Below are 14,653 nucleotides of genomic sequence, written 5' to 3'. Positions count from 1 at the left end.
AAGGACAGAAGGGCCTTGGCACCTAAACTGACCAACTCTGGGATCCTGTACCCTACAGAAGTAACTCATCATTTCTTATCAGAACTGTTGCCCTTGGGCACCATCTGCTGGGTTTTTGATTTGGCTTGGCCAAGAATCTTGCCAAGGCTTTAATGTAGACCAATTGTTCTATATGAATTCTTGGGAATAGTTCTGTTCAGTACAAAGAATGGATTCCCAAGCAGTGTTTTTTGGACGTGATATAATCCAAAAAATACAACAAGGACTTCATTTTTAAGGATGTGTTGCTTCAGAAGAAGCTTGACAGTAAGTGGGAGTGAGGAGGATGCCAACTGGACTTGGAGATCCGTGGCTCTTTGTGTTCTGAGGTAGGAGGAGGGAAGGGGAGACACAGGGAAGCTCTCTACACTGTTGAAAGCGCGGCCCTTTGCCCTTTATCCAGATCCTTGGATTTGTCTCTCTCCCTCCTCCCCCATGACTGTGCAACAATGTGCCTTATCAGTTGTGAGTTTACAGGCAAAGCAATTTCCCAAATAAATGGATATAAATATTCTGTGTGGTGTGTGTTTGTACATGCTGCTAACTTTCAGTGGGAATCGGGATTGGCTGAAAATCAGATAATCCAAGGTGGTATCTTAGCTTTCTACTCTTAGGGTTCTTACCAGTTGTATACACTGGAAGCGAGATTTTCATTTTTGCCTTTTCCTTACGCATATTTTAAGTCGGATACTAATACCGGAGAAGTAGCTATAAGATAGGCAGCAGGAAAGCGATAGGGAAGAAGCAGAGTGCCTGTCTAGGATAGGACAGAATAATCATGAAGGGACAATAACAAAAGAAAATGATGGTCATCTCCTCCTTCTGTGGATGTGTCTGATGAAAAAGCCACAGAAACCAGCTTTTCCCATCACCTATTTTTCCTGGCTGCAGGAAACCCAGTCATGTGAAGTCTTCCTTTCCCTTAAGTTCTGACAAAGACTAAGACTTGTGAAGGCAGCTCTCAGGACACAAACAGTACCTAAGGAAAAGACAGGACAGAACACAGTGACGTACACTTTTTAATTCCATGCATTTGTTTGCTTTGATAGTCACTCTTGTTCCCATTACTGTACAATTGTTGAATACAAAGAGGGAGCCGGCACCAGAACCCGCACAGGGAGCAGGGGACTGACAGTACCAGAGACCACAGAGGACGCGGGTGAGGAGTTCATTCGGAGACTCGGCTACAAAAAAAGACGTTAATTTGCTCCACGTTGAACTCAAATGATTGCAGTCAAGAATCAAAGTGGGTCATCCCACTTGCAGAGTCTGAGAAGTGGCCACGCGGGAGCTAGGGAGCTGCCCGGGCAATGTGGTCAACAGGGGCTTCTTCCTACTAGCTTGTACCTCCTGGTGGGGGTTCCCTCTGGCCTGCAACTGCCGGAGGACCCTGTCTGCCTGGTCTCTGGGCAGCAGCCTGGGGCCAGGAGCCAGCGTTCCCCTGAGTGCTGTGAGGTGGCTCTGGAGAGCAGGCCTGGGATTTGGCTGGAAGTTTCCTTACAGTGGCCTTGCCGTCTGCTTGGGGCTTGGCTCTGGGTGAAATCCTGCCAGTGTGCTCTGGTCACGTAACAGTTAACAAACGCCTTAACCCAACTCTTCTGGGGGTAACCCTGTTTCTCAGAACAGTGATCTCAGAGTCCCCCTCTTCTGCCACCCGTCCCTGAGAAGTGTTCCAGGTTCCACAAGGGTCCTCCACTTGGCAATCTAGTTCGTTCCAGTTTGAATAGGCGCTTGCAATATTGGCTGTGACATGCAAACAAGCAGACTAATGTGATTCTTATGTGCTAGTCTGTGAGGCTGAGAACACTGGCGGTGTGAGTATATTAGGACATTTATTCTATGAAATCAGCAATGAAGAAAAATCTTGCTGCCTAGAAAGGCACTAAATTCATACTGACAGTATAAGTCAACGTCTTAAAAAGAATGTCACATTGTTTTGGTACATTGGTTTCACAGAGTCTAAGGAAGAAGCAAGTAACTGGGACATATTAACTTTCTGTTTACAGAAGGTAGTGGAGGAACATGCTCATTTAACACAAATGATGTAAGTGAAGAGATTTTGGAATTCAATATTCAATTGGAATCGTACTCCAAAGGGCAGTGGGTGGAGGCACGTGGCCTTTTTCCTGCCATTGGTGCTGCCCCCTGATAGCCGTAGGGTGGCATCTATAAGGAGTACACTGGTACATCTTGTCACCTCCTGTCAGGGCTAGCTCAAGATCTCAAACCACCTTAGGAAGTTAATTATGAGGTTAGAGCTGGGACGGCAAACAGATCTCCCCTGGCACACCAATTCCAATCAAGTGCTAGTTATTGCTCCAAGTGCTGTGCTGAGAGGTTCTGGGGACGTGTCCAGGCTCAGTAGAAAATATGGTGATCAACAAACAACATGGTCTTGGGTATCTTGGGTGGAGATGGTAGATGGGGGTATGAGGTGGTATTTTGGTTTCTGGCTTGGAAGAAAAACAAAACACAACATAGCGCCCTATACTGCAGAGCAAGGTGGGAATTCCTTGGAATTTGTAGAATTCAGTCACAGGAAGTTCAAGTAGAAACATTTAAGAAGTGGGGCGGGAGGGAACTGAGACATAAGGGCATGGAAAAAACAGGTAAATCTTTTGATCAAAAAGGATGCATTCACACTGAAAAAATGTCAATGCTCCACAGTGGGAGAGAGCATTTAAAATTGGGTTGGAGCAGGAAAACCCCAAACCACTAAATCTATTATTACTTAGGGTAAGAGGAAAATTTAGTACAATGAGGCCCTGAAATTGAAGTCCAGTGTACTTATTAAATCCTGCTTAAAATATCCATAATTCTAGAAGGATGGATTTGTCGATACTAAAGTTTTAAAATATCTGACCTTCAAGCAGGTCGTACCAAACCATCATACAACACAGCTAGCACCTTCACCTCTCTGGGTAGGTGCTCCCCACAATCTCGCCAACAGGTATAAACTTTAGTGGTGGTAAGGTCTATTATAACTTCAAAGGGCAATGCAGGCTTCTCAGTCCCTCTGCCACAAAATTGTAAGAGGAATTGTTATTATAGAGGACATGTTCTAGAAATAGATGGGAATCAGAACCAAATGCCCATCTGCAACAAAATAAAAACTTATTATCTTGCAGTCAGTGAAAACCAGGTGCTAAATGAATGTGGAATTCATCTCAAGGGGGTTAAACTTTTGATCAACAATGAAGCTTGAAATCATAGTCCTGGGAGTTTCCTTAGAGCACTGTTGCCCAGTTGTCAGACTGAAGAATTAGCTCTTAAATTCCCTGAGCTCTTCTTTCCACACTCTTCAGATGACTGTGGAGTTGTTCTCAAAGAAACACCAATTCAAAACGGTCCTGGTTATTTCAAGACAGGCAGTGAAGGAAAGCATGGGATAGAGAAGGCATTGCTCTTCTAACCTAGACTAAAGACACTGTTCTCTGAAGCCTCTAGTCACTTCTACTAAAAAATAAGTAAAATGTTCAATGTGGAACTTTATTCAACTCTTGACAATACAGCGAATGACTTGAAGATTCAACACCGTCTGCTACCCTAACACACTCATTAACAGTCAATCCAGACAGGTATATGGCATTATCATGACAGACAGTCAAGATGGGAATTCAAAAAAGTTATCAACATTATGAGGTACTGGAGTGGGTTTTCCAGGAAGACCGTCATTAAAAGGGGTAAGACATGCTGACCTTCATGTTTCTCTTTGGCCACTACAGGTGGGCAAGACCTGGACATGCTGAAGGGTCAGTGTTTTATGTTGGACAGAAAGACAAAGAGGGACTTCCCTGGCAGTCCAGTGGTTAAGACTTCGCCTTCCAATGCAGGGGGTGCAGGTTCAATCCCTGGTTGGGGAGCTAAGATCCCACATGCCTTGTGACCAAAACACCAAAACATAGAACAGAAGCAATATTGTAACAAATTCAATAAAGACTTTAAAAATGGTCCACATTAAAAAAAAGAAAATGAAAAAGGACACATAGTTGTAGCCTCTCTGTTCTCAGAAGTAATGACCCAGAGAGATTCACAGTATGGTGTGGTCTGAAGTCAGAGGATGAAAAATATGGTACTTTTCCAGCTCTGTGACTAAGAGACTAAGCCTCATTCTAGAATTCCTCTAGTCTTGCTATGAGATAACATCATTTTTTGTCATGCCATCTATTTATTTCCTTTTTTCAGTCTCTCCACTAGGAGAAAAAGGTTGGTTTTATGGGATTTCACAGGAAGGACATTACAAACTATGTTGCCAGTTCTCAAAACTATCTACCCTACAGGCCTCAGGCAGATTCCCTGTAGGCCTCCTCCTCTCAGGGCATTAAATAATTCTCTTTGTGCTTCTAATGTAGCTCCATGATTTTATTTCTTAAGCAACTTGAGAATGGGTACAGCTTTTGAACTCTGTCTGCCACTCAGTCATCTGGTGCCTACCTAGGAGCTTTTGTGATCAAGTCAAAATCACAGCGTACCTACTGGACCTCAGGGCAGTGCCCGCATCCTCAGGTGATTGTTGTTGTACACAGAAAATGAGGGGATACAGCGAAGACAAATACCAGGGAGCTCCCAAATGGCAGTTCCATTTTCATTCCTTCATAAAAATCCATAGTAATTCACGGTTAGCAATAAACACAATCATTGTGCTACACCATAAACCACACCTTCTGATCGACAGAAAATGAGAATAATTATTATAAAATAAAATAACAATAATAATGCCATAACTTAAGATCTTTCATGTAGTCCAGCTACAGAATTTATACAAAATGGAATAATTTAATGAAACAATACTGCTTTCTGTATAAGTTAAACATTTTCCTTCATCCTACCTAAGAGCTATAACTTGCAGACACTAAATTTTAAATCAATGTCTCAACATAAAGTGTAAACAAATGGAGGGATCAAACAAGCAAAAGGAACTGCTCTAAGTTCCCTCCTGCTTTTCCTTTCCTTTTCCTTTGGCCGATGCAATCAGTGACACCCAGAGGAGGGTGATGTCTTCATCTGCACTGGAAATGGTTTAATACCTGTGTATGTCAGTCTCTCCTGAAGTGCAGTCTGAGGCAACATCAAAGTGTCTAGCCACCCTCTCCAGGTCTTGAGCTGAGAGAGGTTGTTTGGCAGTAACTGATTTTGGAGACAGACAGGAACTAGGCCAACATCTGTTTTTATATAAAATTCTAGATAAAAATTTCCTTAAAGCCGAGGCACCATGAAGTACCTTGGTTTGTTTCACAGAGCCCGTGACCCTGGAGACAGGAAGGAGCTCATGCCTTGGACGATATAAAATCTTTCCAATCTCTGCTTAGCATCAGTTGTTCTTTCTATGAATTTCCAAATCCAATTATTGAAAACTACATTGATCCAAGTATATGTTACAAGTAGCATTTAACAAAAATGCTATTGTAGTAAGGGAGGGGTTGCCCTTTGCAAGCTGCTTATTTTTGCCTTTACTCTGATAGTGGTAGCCAGTCACTAAAGCTTCTGGGATAGAATGAGTTAACAAATTAAAACTTGGGCGGGGGGTGGTTTGGAACTGGACATTGGGCACACTCATACACCTCTTAGCTGCCTTCAAGGACTGTTCTGTTTAAATCAATTAAACTCTAGTAGACAAGCAACCTGGTTCCAGGGAGGGGTGATCCCATCTTCTGCACGTAGTTGAACTGAGACATTCTGAGAATGTCCTTTTACAAATTCCACATTTGCTTTTCCAGCGTTGTTGGGCATTCTCTTTTTGTCTTCTCCTTCTCTCCTCCTCAGGCTCTCCCTCCCCTGCCCCCTTTCTCCCTAAAAGAAGTTGTCAATAGATGGAAAGGAAACAGGCTACAGGAAAATGGCACTTGAGTTTGAAAAATCAACACATTGGTCAGGGTAATGCACTTGCCAAGGTAATGACATTGACAGCATTAAAAAGCGGAATATTTGCCAAGGACAAGGTTGGATACTATCTGTAAGTCTCACTACCAAATACTGCTTAAAATTTTAAAAATGAGATCAGCTTCCACGTACACAGTTTTCTTTTTCCTTCTAGAGGAAGCACATGCCCTCAAAGACCTTGGGTGCAAGTATCTGGTCTCCAAAATTTTCTAGGTCTTTTCCATCACCCAACTGGACAAGCTGGTTGAATTTAATGTGGTCTGTTCACAGGTTACCTGGGATTGCTTTTCTTTTGCTGTCCTTGACAGCAGAGTATGTCTTGCTCTGGCTCTTCTTCAGTCACTTATGGTCAAAAGAACTGGTCCCCTGTTCAAGTAGCAATAATACCTCCTGGCCCCACAAATTCCCAAGGATGGTGCTCCTAAATTCCACTTCTTTTCTTTCCTCCTTTCTCTCTTTTTTTTTGCAAGAAATTATTGTCTTTCTCTCTGTCATATATAGTTCACTCTTTACAGTACAAAGTGTTAAAATGTCAAACAAAAATAAATATCAATGTTACAGTAGCTAGAATATTCAATAAAATAGATCCCTGCCATTCTTGATTGAAATGTTCGGTGAGACTTAATTTCATTTGGATATTTTTTTCCAGAGATTTGCGAAGTCTCATGTTCCTGTTATTGCAACTCATTTCTAGGGGTAAGAAAAATGGGGCCGCTCTCATCCCAGACAAAAAAGCAGGGAGAGAGTGAGAAGAGTCTGGGGGTGGGATGGATCTGAAATGCCAGTTTAGTTATGAGATCTTCAGGGTGCGTATTCTTCCACTACCAAGTCGCAGAGCTGTAGTGTTTATTGGTCCTAACGGTGGCATCAGAACACTCCCCATCTGAAGAGTCACAGTCCGATTCTTCAAACTGCATAGGATTCTGCAAAGTCAAGACAACATAAAACCTTAATTCCTTTCTGCAACCACTCAGGAAACATATATTGAGCACTTTGAGTGTGACAGGAGCAGTGCTGGGTTGCTGGCTAAGATAAATGAGACCAGGTCCTGTCTTTGAGGGGCTTATGGAGAAAGAAGACATATAGAGACTAGGATGGCAATTATGATGACGGTGATGAGGGTGCAGACCGTGCCCCCAGGGCCCTACCTACAGTGCTTACTACATTCCAGGCACTGCTGTAAGCGTGTAGACATCTATTAATTCACTTAATCCTCACAACAACCCTACGAAATAGAGGCTGCTAGCATACCCATTTTACAGATAAGGGAACTGACCTACAGAGAGGTTAAGTGGCTTCCCCAACGTCACACAGTGAGTTAGTGGAAAGGCTGAGATTTGCACCTAGGCAGTCAGATTCCAGGGTCTACACTTCCAACCACTAGGCTATCCTGCCTCTCAGGAGGTAGTACTGTATGTGAGCTGAAGTGTTACATGTGCTCTGACAGCACGCAGGGGCTGGTGGGGACACTGAGGAGCGAGGCTCACACCCTTAACCAGGTTGGGAGATGGGTTTGGAAGCGATGCTTGAGTTACATCTCGGAATGAAGGGTTCCTGAGCAGTTCTGTGTTTGTGCTTCATTTGGAAGAACTGTCCCCACTTCGGGGAGCTCTCTTATCTTTGTACTTCTACTTGCTTCATGGAGGCAGCTGTTTTATCTTATACATCAGATGATAATCGTAAAGGCCCCAGGGACTTGAGCATATTCTAACCCAGAGAGCCCCAGGAAGGGAACAGTGATGAGAGGAGAAGGAAGGGGAAGCCCCCACCTCATAGCCACGTTCCTCTGCGCACAGCTTGCCCAGAGACATCTGCGTCTTCACGCGGCGCACAGCACACTCCTTGTCGGAGAGCCCATCCGAATGCGAGGATATCTCAATGGGGATCTCCGGCGTCTGGGCCAGCAGGTCATCTAGCTTCTCTGCCAGGCGGTCTTCAAGTTTGTCTGCTAACTCATCAGGGCTGTTTGAGTGGTCACTGGTATTTCCTTCCTCTCCGTCAGACACAGAGAAATTCTCAGAGCTAAAGGTTGAATATGACTGGCAGCTGCTGATGCAGCGATGGGGCCTAGAAGCACAAAGAACCAGAGGAACTTAGTCCTGGGAATGGCTACTTTCTTTTCCTTTTTTCCGGTATGCTGCAGGATCTTAGCTCCCCATCCAGGGATCAAACCTGCGCCCCCTGCAGTGGAAGTGCGGAGTCTTAACCACTGGACCACCAGGGAAGTCCCTACTTTCCTTTTCTTGTCCTTCAATCGCAGCCTTGATTGAAATGTTCGGTGAGACAATTTCATTTGGATATTTTTTTCCAGAGATTTGGACGGTGATCTAGTTTTTTTCCTGCCCCTCAGGGAGAGTCAAATCCAGAAAGGTAGAAACTGTTTAAATGTGAATTTCCCTTTTTGCTTGGTGTATATGTTTATGTGGCTCCACACAACACTCCAAAGCTGATGCTACTGCTGGTTTTTGAGAAAATCAGCTAGCCTAATCACACTGTGTACACCTGTGTGGTATGGAAATGTTCACATTGAAATTATGTTTCTTATTCACAGAGAATCAACCACCTAGATTCTCACAAGTGAAAGAAGCTTTGGAGAGTCTCTGGTCTGACTCAGCTCCCAGAACAGAAAACTAGAGGCAGAGAAGGGAAGTGACTTGTTCAAGGCCACATGGCAGAGCTGGGCTCGGGCCAGGTCTACTCATGCCGCCTCCATGTCCCTCTCTACCCGCCTCCCTCGGGCATAGCAGCTGCATTTCCTCCTGGGCACAGCAGCCCCGGAAGGCAGAGTGCTGTCACCACCCCTGTTGACTGACCCTCAACAGAAATGAGCTTGGAAGGAACATTCACTCTGCAGCTGTGGGCACTGCCCAGCCAGCTGGTGGCTCATTTCAGGTAATGTTGGGATTTAGCTCTGATGTGGCAAAGCTTCTGGGGTGGCGGGGAGGGGATTTACAAAAGTTCCTCATTTCTTTTCCATTGTTTACAAGAAGCCTAGTAAATAAGAATACTGTTAGCTTATACTGACTTCAAAACAAAACAAATAACAAAGAAGACTGCCCTTTCCCTCTGTCATTGTCTGATCTTTCTGTATCTCTTAGCACATAGTGATTTTGATGGCATATGATCTGAGGTTGGCTGATGGGCAGGCCAGGTGATGGGCTGGCAGCGGGGGTAGTGTCAAGGACACATAAAAGAGGCTGGGAAGTCCAAGTCCAAGGTTCCTGGTGAGAACTCTCTTCCTGGCTTGCGGACAGCAGCCTTCTTGCTGTGTCCTCACGTGGTGGCGGGGAGAGAGAGTGAGAGACCTTCACCTTTAAGGCCACAGACCTATCAGATTAGAGCCCTTCCCTTATGACCTCGTTTAACCTTAATTACCTCTTAAAGACCCTCTCTCTTAAAGATGGAAGAAGCCCATGTGGGAAAGAGAAGTTAAGGTAGGACGCACACAGCTTCTCAAGGCTGGTAATCCAGAAAATAGACAAGGAGAAGAATATTATAATATAAAAAGCAAAATCGTGAGATAAAAACAAAACTTGCATCATAGCAAGAAAGAAAGGTGGGAAGCCATCAGGTGGGCTGAGTTAATGGTGGTCACAAGAACAAAAGCTGGGAAGACCATAACCGTGATGCCCTGCTTGTCGAATGAGGTCAGAGGATGAAAAGATATTTTATTCAGGCTCAGTCTCACTGCATAGGGGAAAACATAGCGTCCGAGGAAACAAGACAGCAATGACAATGTGGTAGGAATAGCTCAGGGGATGAGAACAGATTTAAATTTTATGCACAGCATAGGGACCCAGAATACAATTTATCAAAGTACTGGAAGTCCCTTGGTCTCAGGAAATTCCTGGTTTTGGGCAGGTACACAAACCTTCCTGGGGGATTCTTAGAGCCTTCTTCTTTAAAAACAGGATGCCTATTAGCAGAAAAGGCTTCCTGGGAGGAAAACTACCTTCCATACTTCTACATAAGGGCAGCTCTTAATTCTAGAAGTAGGGAGGTGTGATCCTTCTTTAGTCCTAAAAGCAAAATTATCACTGCTGGCCAGGCAGGAAGCTATTTCTAAGGATGGGTTGAAGGAGGACTCAGTTCATTTAATTATACTTAACTTGAGGAATAAAATCCAAGGCATGGAGAGTGCTATGGGTTGAACTGTATCCTCCCAAACTTCGTACGTTGAAGCCTTACCTACAATGTGACTGAATCTGGAGAGAGGGTCTCTAAGAGGTTATTAAGGTTAAACGAGGTCATAAAGAAGGGCTCTAATCTGATAGGACGGTGGCCTTAAAAGATGAAGGTCTCCCTCTCTCCCCACCACCACGTGAGGACACAGCAAGAAGGCTGCTGTCCGCAAGCCAGGAAGAGAGTTCTCACCAGGAACCTTGGACTCGGACTTCCCAGCCTCCAGAATCGGGAGAAATAAATTTCCAATGTTTAAGTCAGCCAGTCTGTGGTATTTTGTTATGGCAGCCTGAGCAGACTAATACAGGGGGGTACGCTAGAGGCCAGTAAAATTACCCATAAAACAGCACAGCCATCTCTCACAAACTACCCACTATATTCTCAATTGTAACCTTGAATCCATATTTATTTTCCCCATCTTGCAGCTCCTGTCTAGTCAATTTGGATAAACCAGTGTCTGCTGTGCATAGCCAGCTGCCAAAGTGGGCAGTGGGAAACCATGAACACAGCAGGTTCAAACTTCCCTATAAGCTGGCTGCTAGAAAGTGGCCTGTGATCAAACTGGAGGTGCGGCAAACTCAGGATTCTCCCTGATTACACTGAAAGCAATCACATGTGTTTATTGGTTTTACCTCTGTCTTCGTGGAAATTCAACTTCACTATCTACTTCCCCTTCTTCCTCTTCAGAGGAGTCATCTCCACTCTGAGGAGAACAAGGAGAAAAGAGTCTTATTTCTCTCTCTCTCTCCCACACACACACACTCCCTGTAAAAGATTTAATTATCAGAGGCATTGAGTGGTAGCTTGCTGAGTGTCACCTTTAAATGCATACATCTTCATTCATTCATTTAGCAACCTTCCCTGGCTGTCCATGATGACAGGCTCTGCACTAGATGCTGGAGGACGTATAGAAATGGGTAAGACTGGGTCATCTTTGCCCTTAGGGAGGTGAAGCCTCCATGAGAGCGACCAGATGTGAGCGAAGAAGAGGGGAAAACGGAGAAGAGGTCTTGGATTTTAGGGCGGTCTCTTGTAAGCATTGTCACTAGTGGTTCTGGGCTCTGACATAGAGACTCCAACAAGAGGTGATCTTTCAGTTCTTCAAAGCCCAACAACTACCTTTCCCCCTTTTATGTACCAATCACATTTTCACTAATATTATAAGTATTATGCTTACATCATCTCTACTATTAAGACACATTATTTAGGGTCAGACCCCATCTTGTATCGTATTCCTCCTCCACCATTAATACAACACCGCATACAAAGCAGGTGCTTAGCACATGACTGAGTCAGCATGTGGGCAGAGAACAGAGACTTCTGGTTGGGACAAGAGGCCTTGCCATCTCTGGGGCTCTGTGGTTGATCTGGAAGGGTGGGTGAGTGTCCCATCTGAGAACACGATGTTCCCTGTGTGGGAAGATCCCATCTCCCTCCAGGGCAACAGGAACAGCCACACTTAAGATCAACTGTCCTTAATCACAGCATCATGATGCAAGGATTACTACAGTCCCTTGTGAGGTGGGTAAGTGGGTCCAAATAGCTATACCAAAAATTGAGGGTAATTTACTTTTAAAGTCAGTTCTAACAATCCATCACTTTTACCTATTTGTATTCTGATGTGCTTTTTTGAGTAGGAAAGACAGGGATGGAGTTATCCTGACTGCGGAGATGAGCACTTACCCCTAGAGGACCCGTTGGAGTGTATCTCAGTAGAGAGAAGTTGAGCTGCTCTGTGGGAGTGCGGTTCTAGTGAGGACAAACGTGTGTCCCGTGGTCTGCAGACCCACAGATGTCTCAAAATGGCATCAGGACGGTTCAAACATACATGTTCCTTGGGAGGGGACCGGGGAATGGGGTGATTGTTAAAGGGTACAGGGTTTCTTTTCGGGGTGATGAAAATATTCTAAAATTAGTTGCAGTGATGGCTGTACAACTCTGAGTAGAAAGAACTGAGTTACACACTTTAAATGGGAGAACTGTATGGTACATGGATTATATCTTGATAAAGTTGTTACCAAAAAAAAAAATATGTTACTGGCCTTAGGGGTCAGAGGAGCAGAGAATGACTTAGGCCAAATCCACTGCACTACCTGCAACACAGCTCATCTCTGGGAAAGCTCAGTCAGCAGCAGCACCGTATATGGCGGAAGAAATACAGTTCTGAGACAGTGGCCTTCAGCTTCAACTTCTTTTCTAGTAAATGTCTAGTTGACCAAAACATTATTCATTTGCATTTTAGACACGTTCATTCCTTCAAACTGAACTCCTGATGAATGCTGATGATGTGAAACAACCGTTAGAACTGAGTGGGTGTTTTCTGTGTGCGAAAGACTTTTCTTACATAGTGTTATTTTTAACGCATTAGCAAGATGAGCTCACATTTTTGGAAGGTTGCTATGTGCCAGGTCCTATTCCAAATGCTTAACACGTACTAACTCATTTAATCTTCACATCAACCAAATGAGGCAGGGTCCACTATTAGCCCCATTTTATAGATTAGAAACCGACGTGCATAAAGGTACCAAGTGGAAAAGCCTGGCTTTCAACTCAGGCTAGTTTCATGGGGATTAATAGATGTTATTGTAAAAAGGCAGTATGGTCAACGAGGTGAGGGAAATGCTGGATTAAACAAGGTTACTGCATGATTTCTCAAAGCCTAGGAGTTGTTAATGTGCGCTTAGGAATCTCCAAGAGGGGACAGAGAAGGCTACCGGAAGGCAGGGACACACACCACTGTTGTCACTACACCTTACCTTCTGAAGGGGTCTTGCTTTTCGAGGTAGCACTGGGGGGGTGGTGTGATGAGAGGTGCCAAGGGATGATGCAGACTGACAGCTGCCGAATTCACTTCCTTCCATTTTCTCAGAACCTTGGGCGTTTTCCGAGAGGGGATTGTGTGCTGGTGGCTTGGAAAGGTTGGGGCTCCTCCCCACCGGCTCAGCAGAGTGGATGTCTAAGGACCCGTGCTGTCCTGGCCTGCACTGGAGGCAGGGGTCATAGGGGTCTGCCTGACAACAGCCCCAGGGGCCAGCCTGGCCCTTGTCAGGCTCAGAACTTCTCCAGCAATCTGCTGCCACGGCCGTGGAGATGAGGTCAGGGCTGGAGCCAGGCATCTGTCTTTGAGCATGGTTGCTGAGTGGGCTCCGCAGGGCTGCCGCGGGGCCAAAGTACCTCAGGTTGTTGGCGCAGGTTGCAATGTCCTGTCCGTGCACACTGAGTCTGGGATGGTGACTCTGAGACGTGGCAGGAGAGGGCTGCTGGTATTGCTGCTGCAGAGGATTATGGTGATGGGGAGAAGGGTACTGGGACTGAGCTGGGTGCAGGGAAGTGGGATGGGGTGAATTTTCCTGGGCTGGCTGGTTTTTCAAGATCGCCACAAAGTCACTGTGGCTGCCTCGGCTACCCCCGCGGCGGTGGCGTGGTTTGCTCCGATGTCGGCTCTTGCTGCTGGAGGTGGACATTTTGGGACTTCCGGACAAAGGGGATGCAGTGGGAGCCACTTCCACGCTGGGGATACCTTCAGATCGCAACAGATCTGGCCTGGGAGAAAAGAATAGGTTGGGTTTTAAACCCATGATAACACATTTGAGTTTGGGGAAATGTACCTCAGGCCTTAAAATACACATACTCTTTGAGTCAGCAGTTACATACACAGGGATTTAACCAATGGAGATAACGGATGCGCACAAAGATGTATGTTGGAAGATGTTATGTTACAGCATTGTTTAAAATAGCAGAAAGTTAGAAACAACCTACATGTCCACTTGCTGAGGATTCCCTTTATTCCTGCTGGATTTTATTCTGTATCTCACTGAGTACTCAATCTTGTTTTTATTTTTATTTTTCAAAAAATGTATTTACTTATTGGCTGCATTGGATCTTTGTTGCTGCACATGGGCTTTCTCTAGTTGCAGCTAGCGGGGGCTACTCTTCCTTGCAGTGTGGTGGCTTCTCTTGTTTTGGAGCACAGGTTCTAGGTATGAGGGCTTCAGTAGTTGCAGCACATGGGCTCAGTAGCTGTGGTTTGAGGGCTCTAGAATACAGGCTTAGTAGTTGTGGCACACAGGCTCAGCTGCTCAGCAGCATGTGGGATCATGTCCCCTGCACTGGCAGGCGGATTCTTAACCACTGCGCCACCAGGAAAGTCCCTCAATCCCCTTTAAATTCTAATTTTACCCTATAGCCTTCTTGACCTCTTCCTCATAGTATCAGCCCTCAGCTTGGTGCCAATAAGCCAAGGCATGGGTATTTGCCCTCCGTCATAAATCTATCTGATGATGGATCCCACAAGGGATCACAAAGCACAGGGGTCTGGGACCAGAGAAGGAAACCTCAGTTAATTAGACAAAAGGCTAAACTTAGGGAGTTTTGTCTAGAGATGGCCCCCTTGAGGGTTGTGACTAAGTCATATCCACCTTTGCATGTGGACGACACTAGCAAAGTCTTGCTCATAGTAGGTACTCAATAAATGTTTCAGGAAGGGGCAGAAGGGGGTGGGGGGAACTAGCAGAGAGCCCAGCAGGTTGTGCCGAGCCAGCAAAAGAAGGGC

At 45.1% G+C, this 14,653-nt stretch overlaps 1 protein-coding gene across 4 annotated transcripts in view; it reads right to left on the bottom strand.

The window, feature by feature from the left end:
• Positions 1-3,200: 3,200 nt before the first annotated feature.
• The window catches only part of MAP3K13 (mitogen-activated protein kinase kinase kinase 13), a 171,391-nt gene continuing 159,938 nt past the window's right edge, over positions 3,201-14,653 (bottom strand). For 2 of the 4 annotated variants that reach the window (XM_057738620.1, XM_057738621.1), the window contains 4 exons: positions 12,858-13,644; positions 10,734-10,804; positions 7,689-7,986; positions 3,201-6,842 (listed from right to left, as the gene is read on the bottom strand). In XM_057738620.1, coding sequence (XP_057594603.1) covers positions 6,741-6,842; positions 7,689-7,986; positions 10,734-10,804; positions 12,858-13,644 — 1,258 coding nt within the window. In that variant the 3' untranslated portion in view covers positions 3,201-6,740. Of the gene's footprint in view, positions 6,843-7,688; positions 7,987-10,733; positions 10,805-12,857; positions 13,645-14,653 lie in introns of those variants that run through there. The other 2 variants (XM_057738623.1, XM_057738624.1) reach the window with 2 other exon arrangements.

Source organism: Hippopotamus amphibius, chromosome 6 (assembly GCF_030028045.1).
Source record: "Hippopotamus amphibius kiboko isolate mHipAmp2 chromosome 6, mHipAmp2.hap2, whole genome shotgun sequence".
Lineage (NCBI taxonomy): Eukaryota > Metazoa > Chordata > Mammalia > Artiodactyla > Hippopotamidae > Hippopotamus > Hippopotamus amphibius.
Note: the sequence above shows the minus strand (reverse complement) of the source record. Positions and strands in the feature narration are given on the sequence as shown.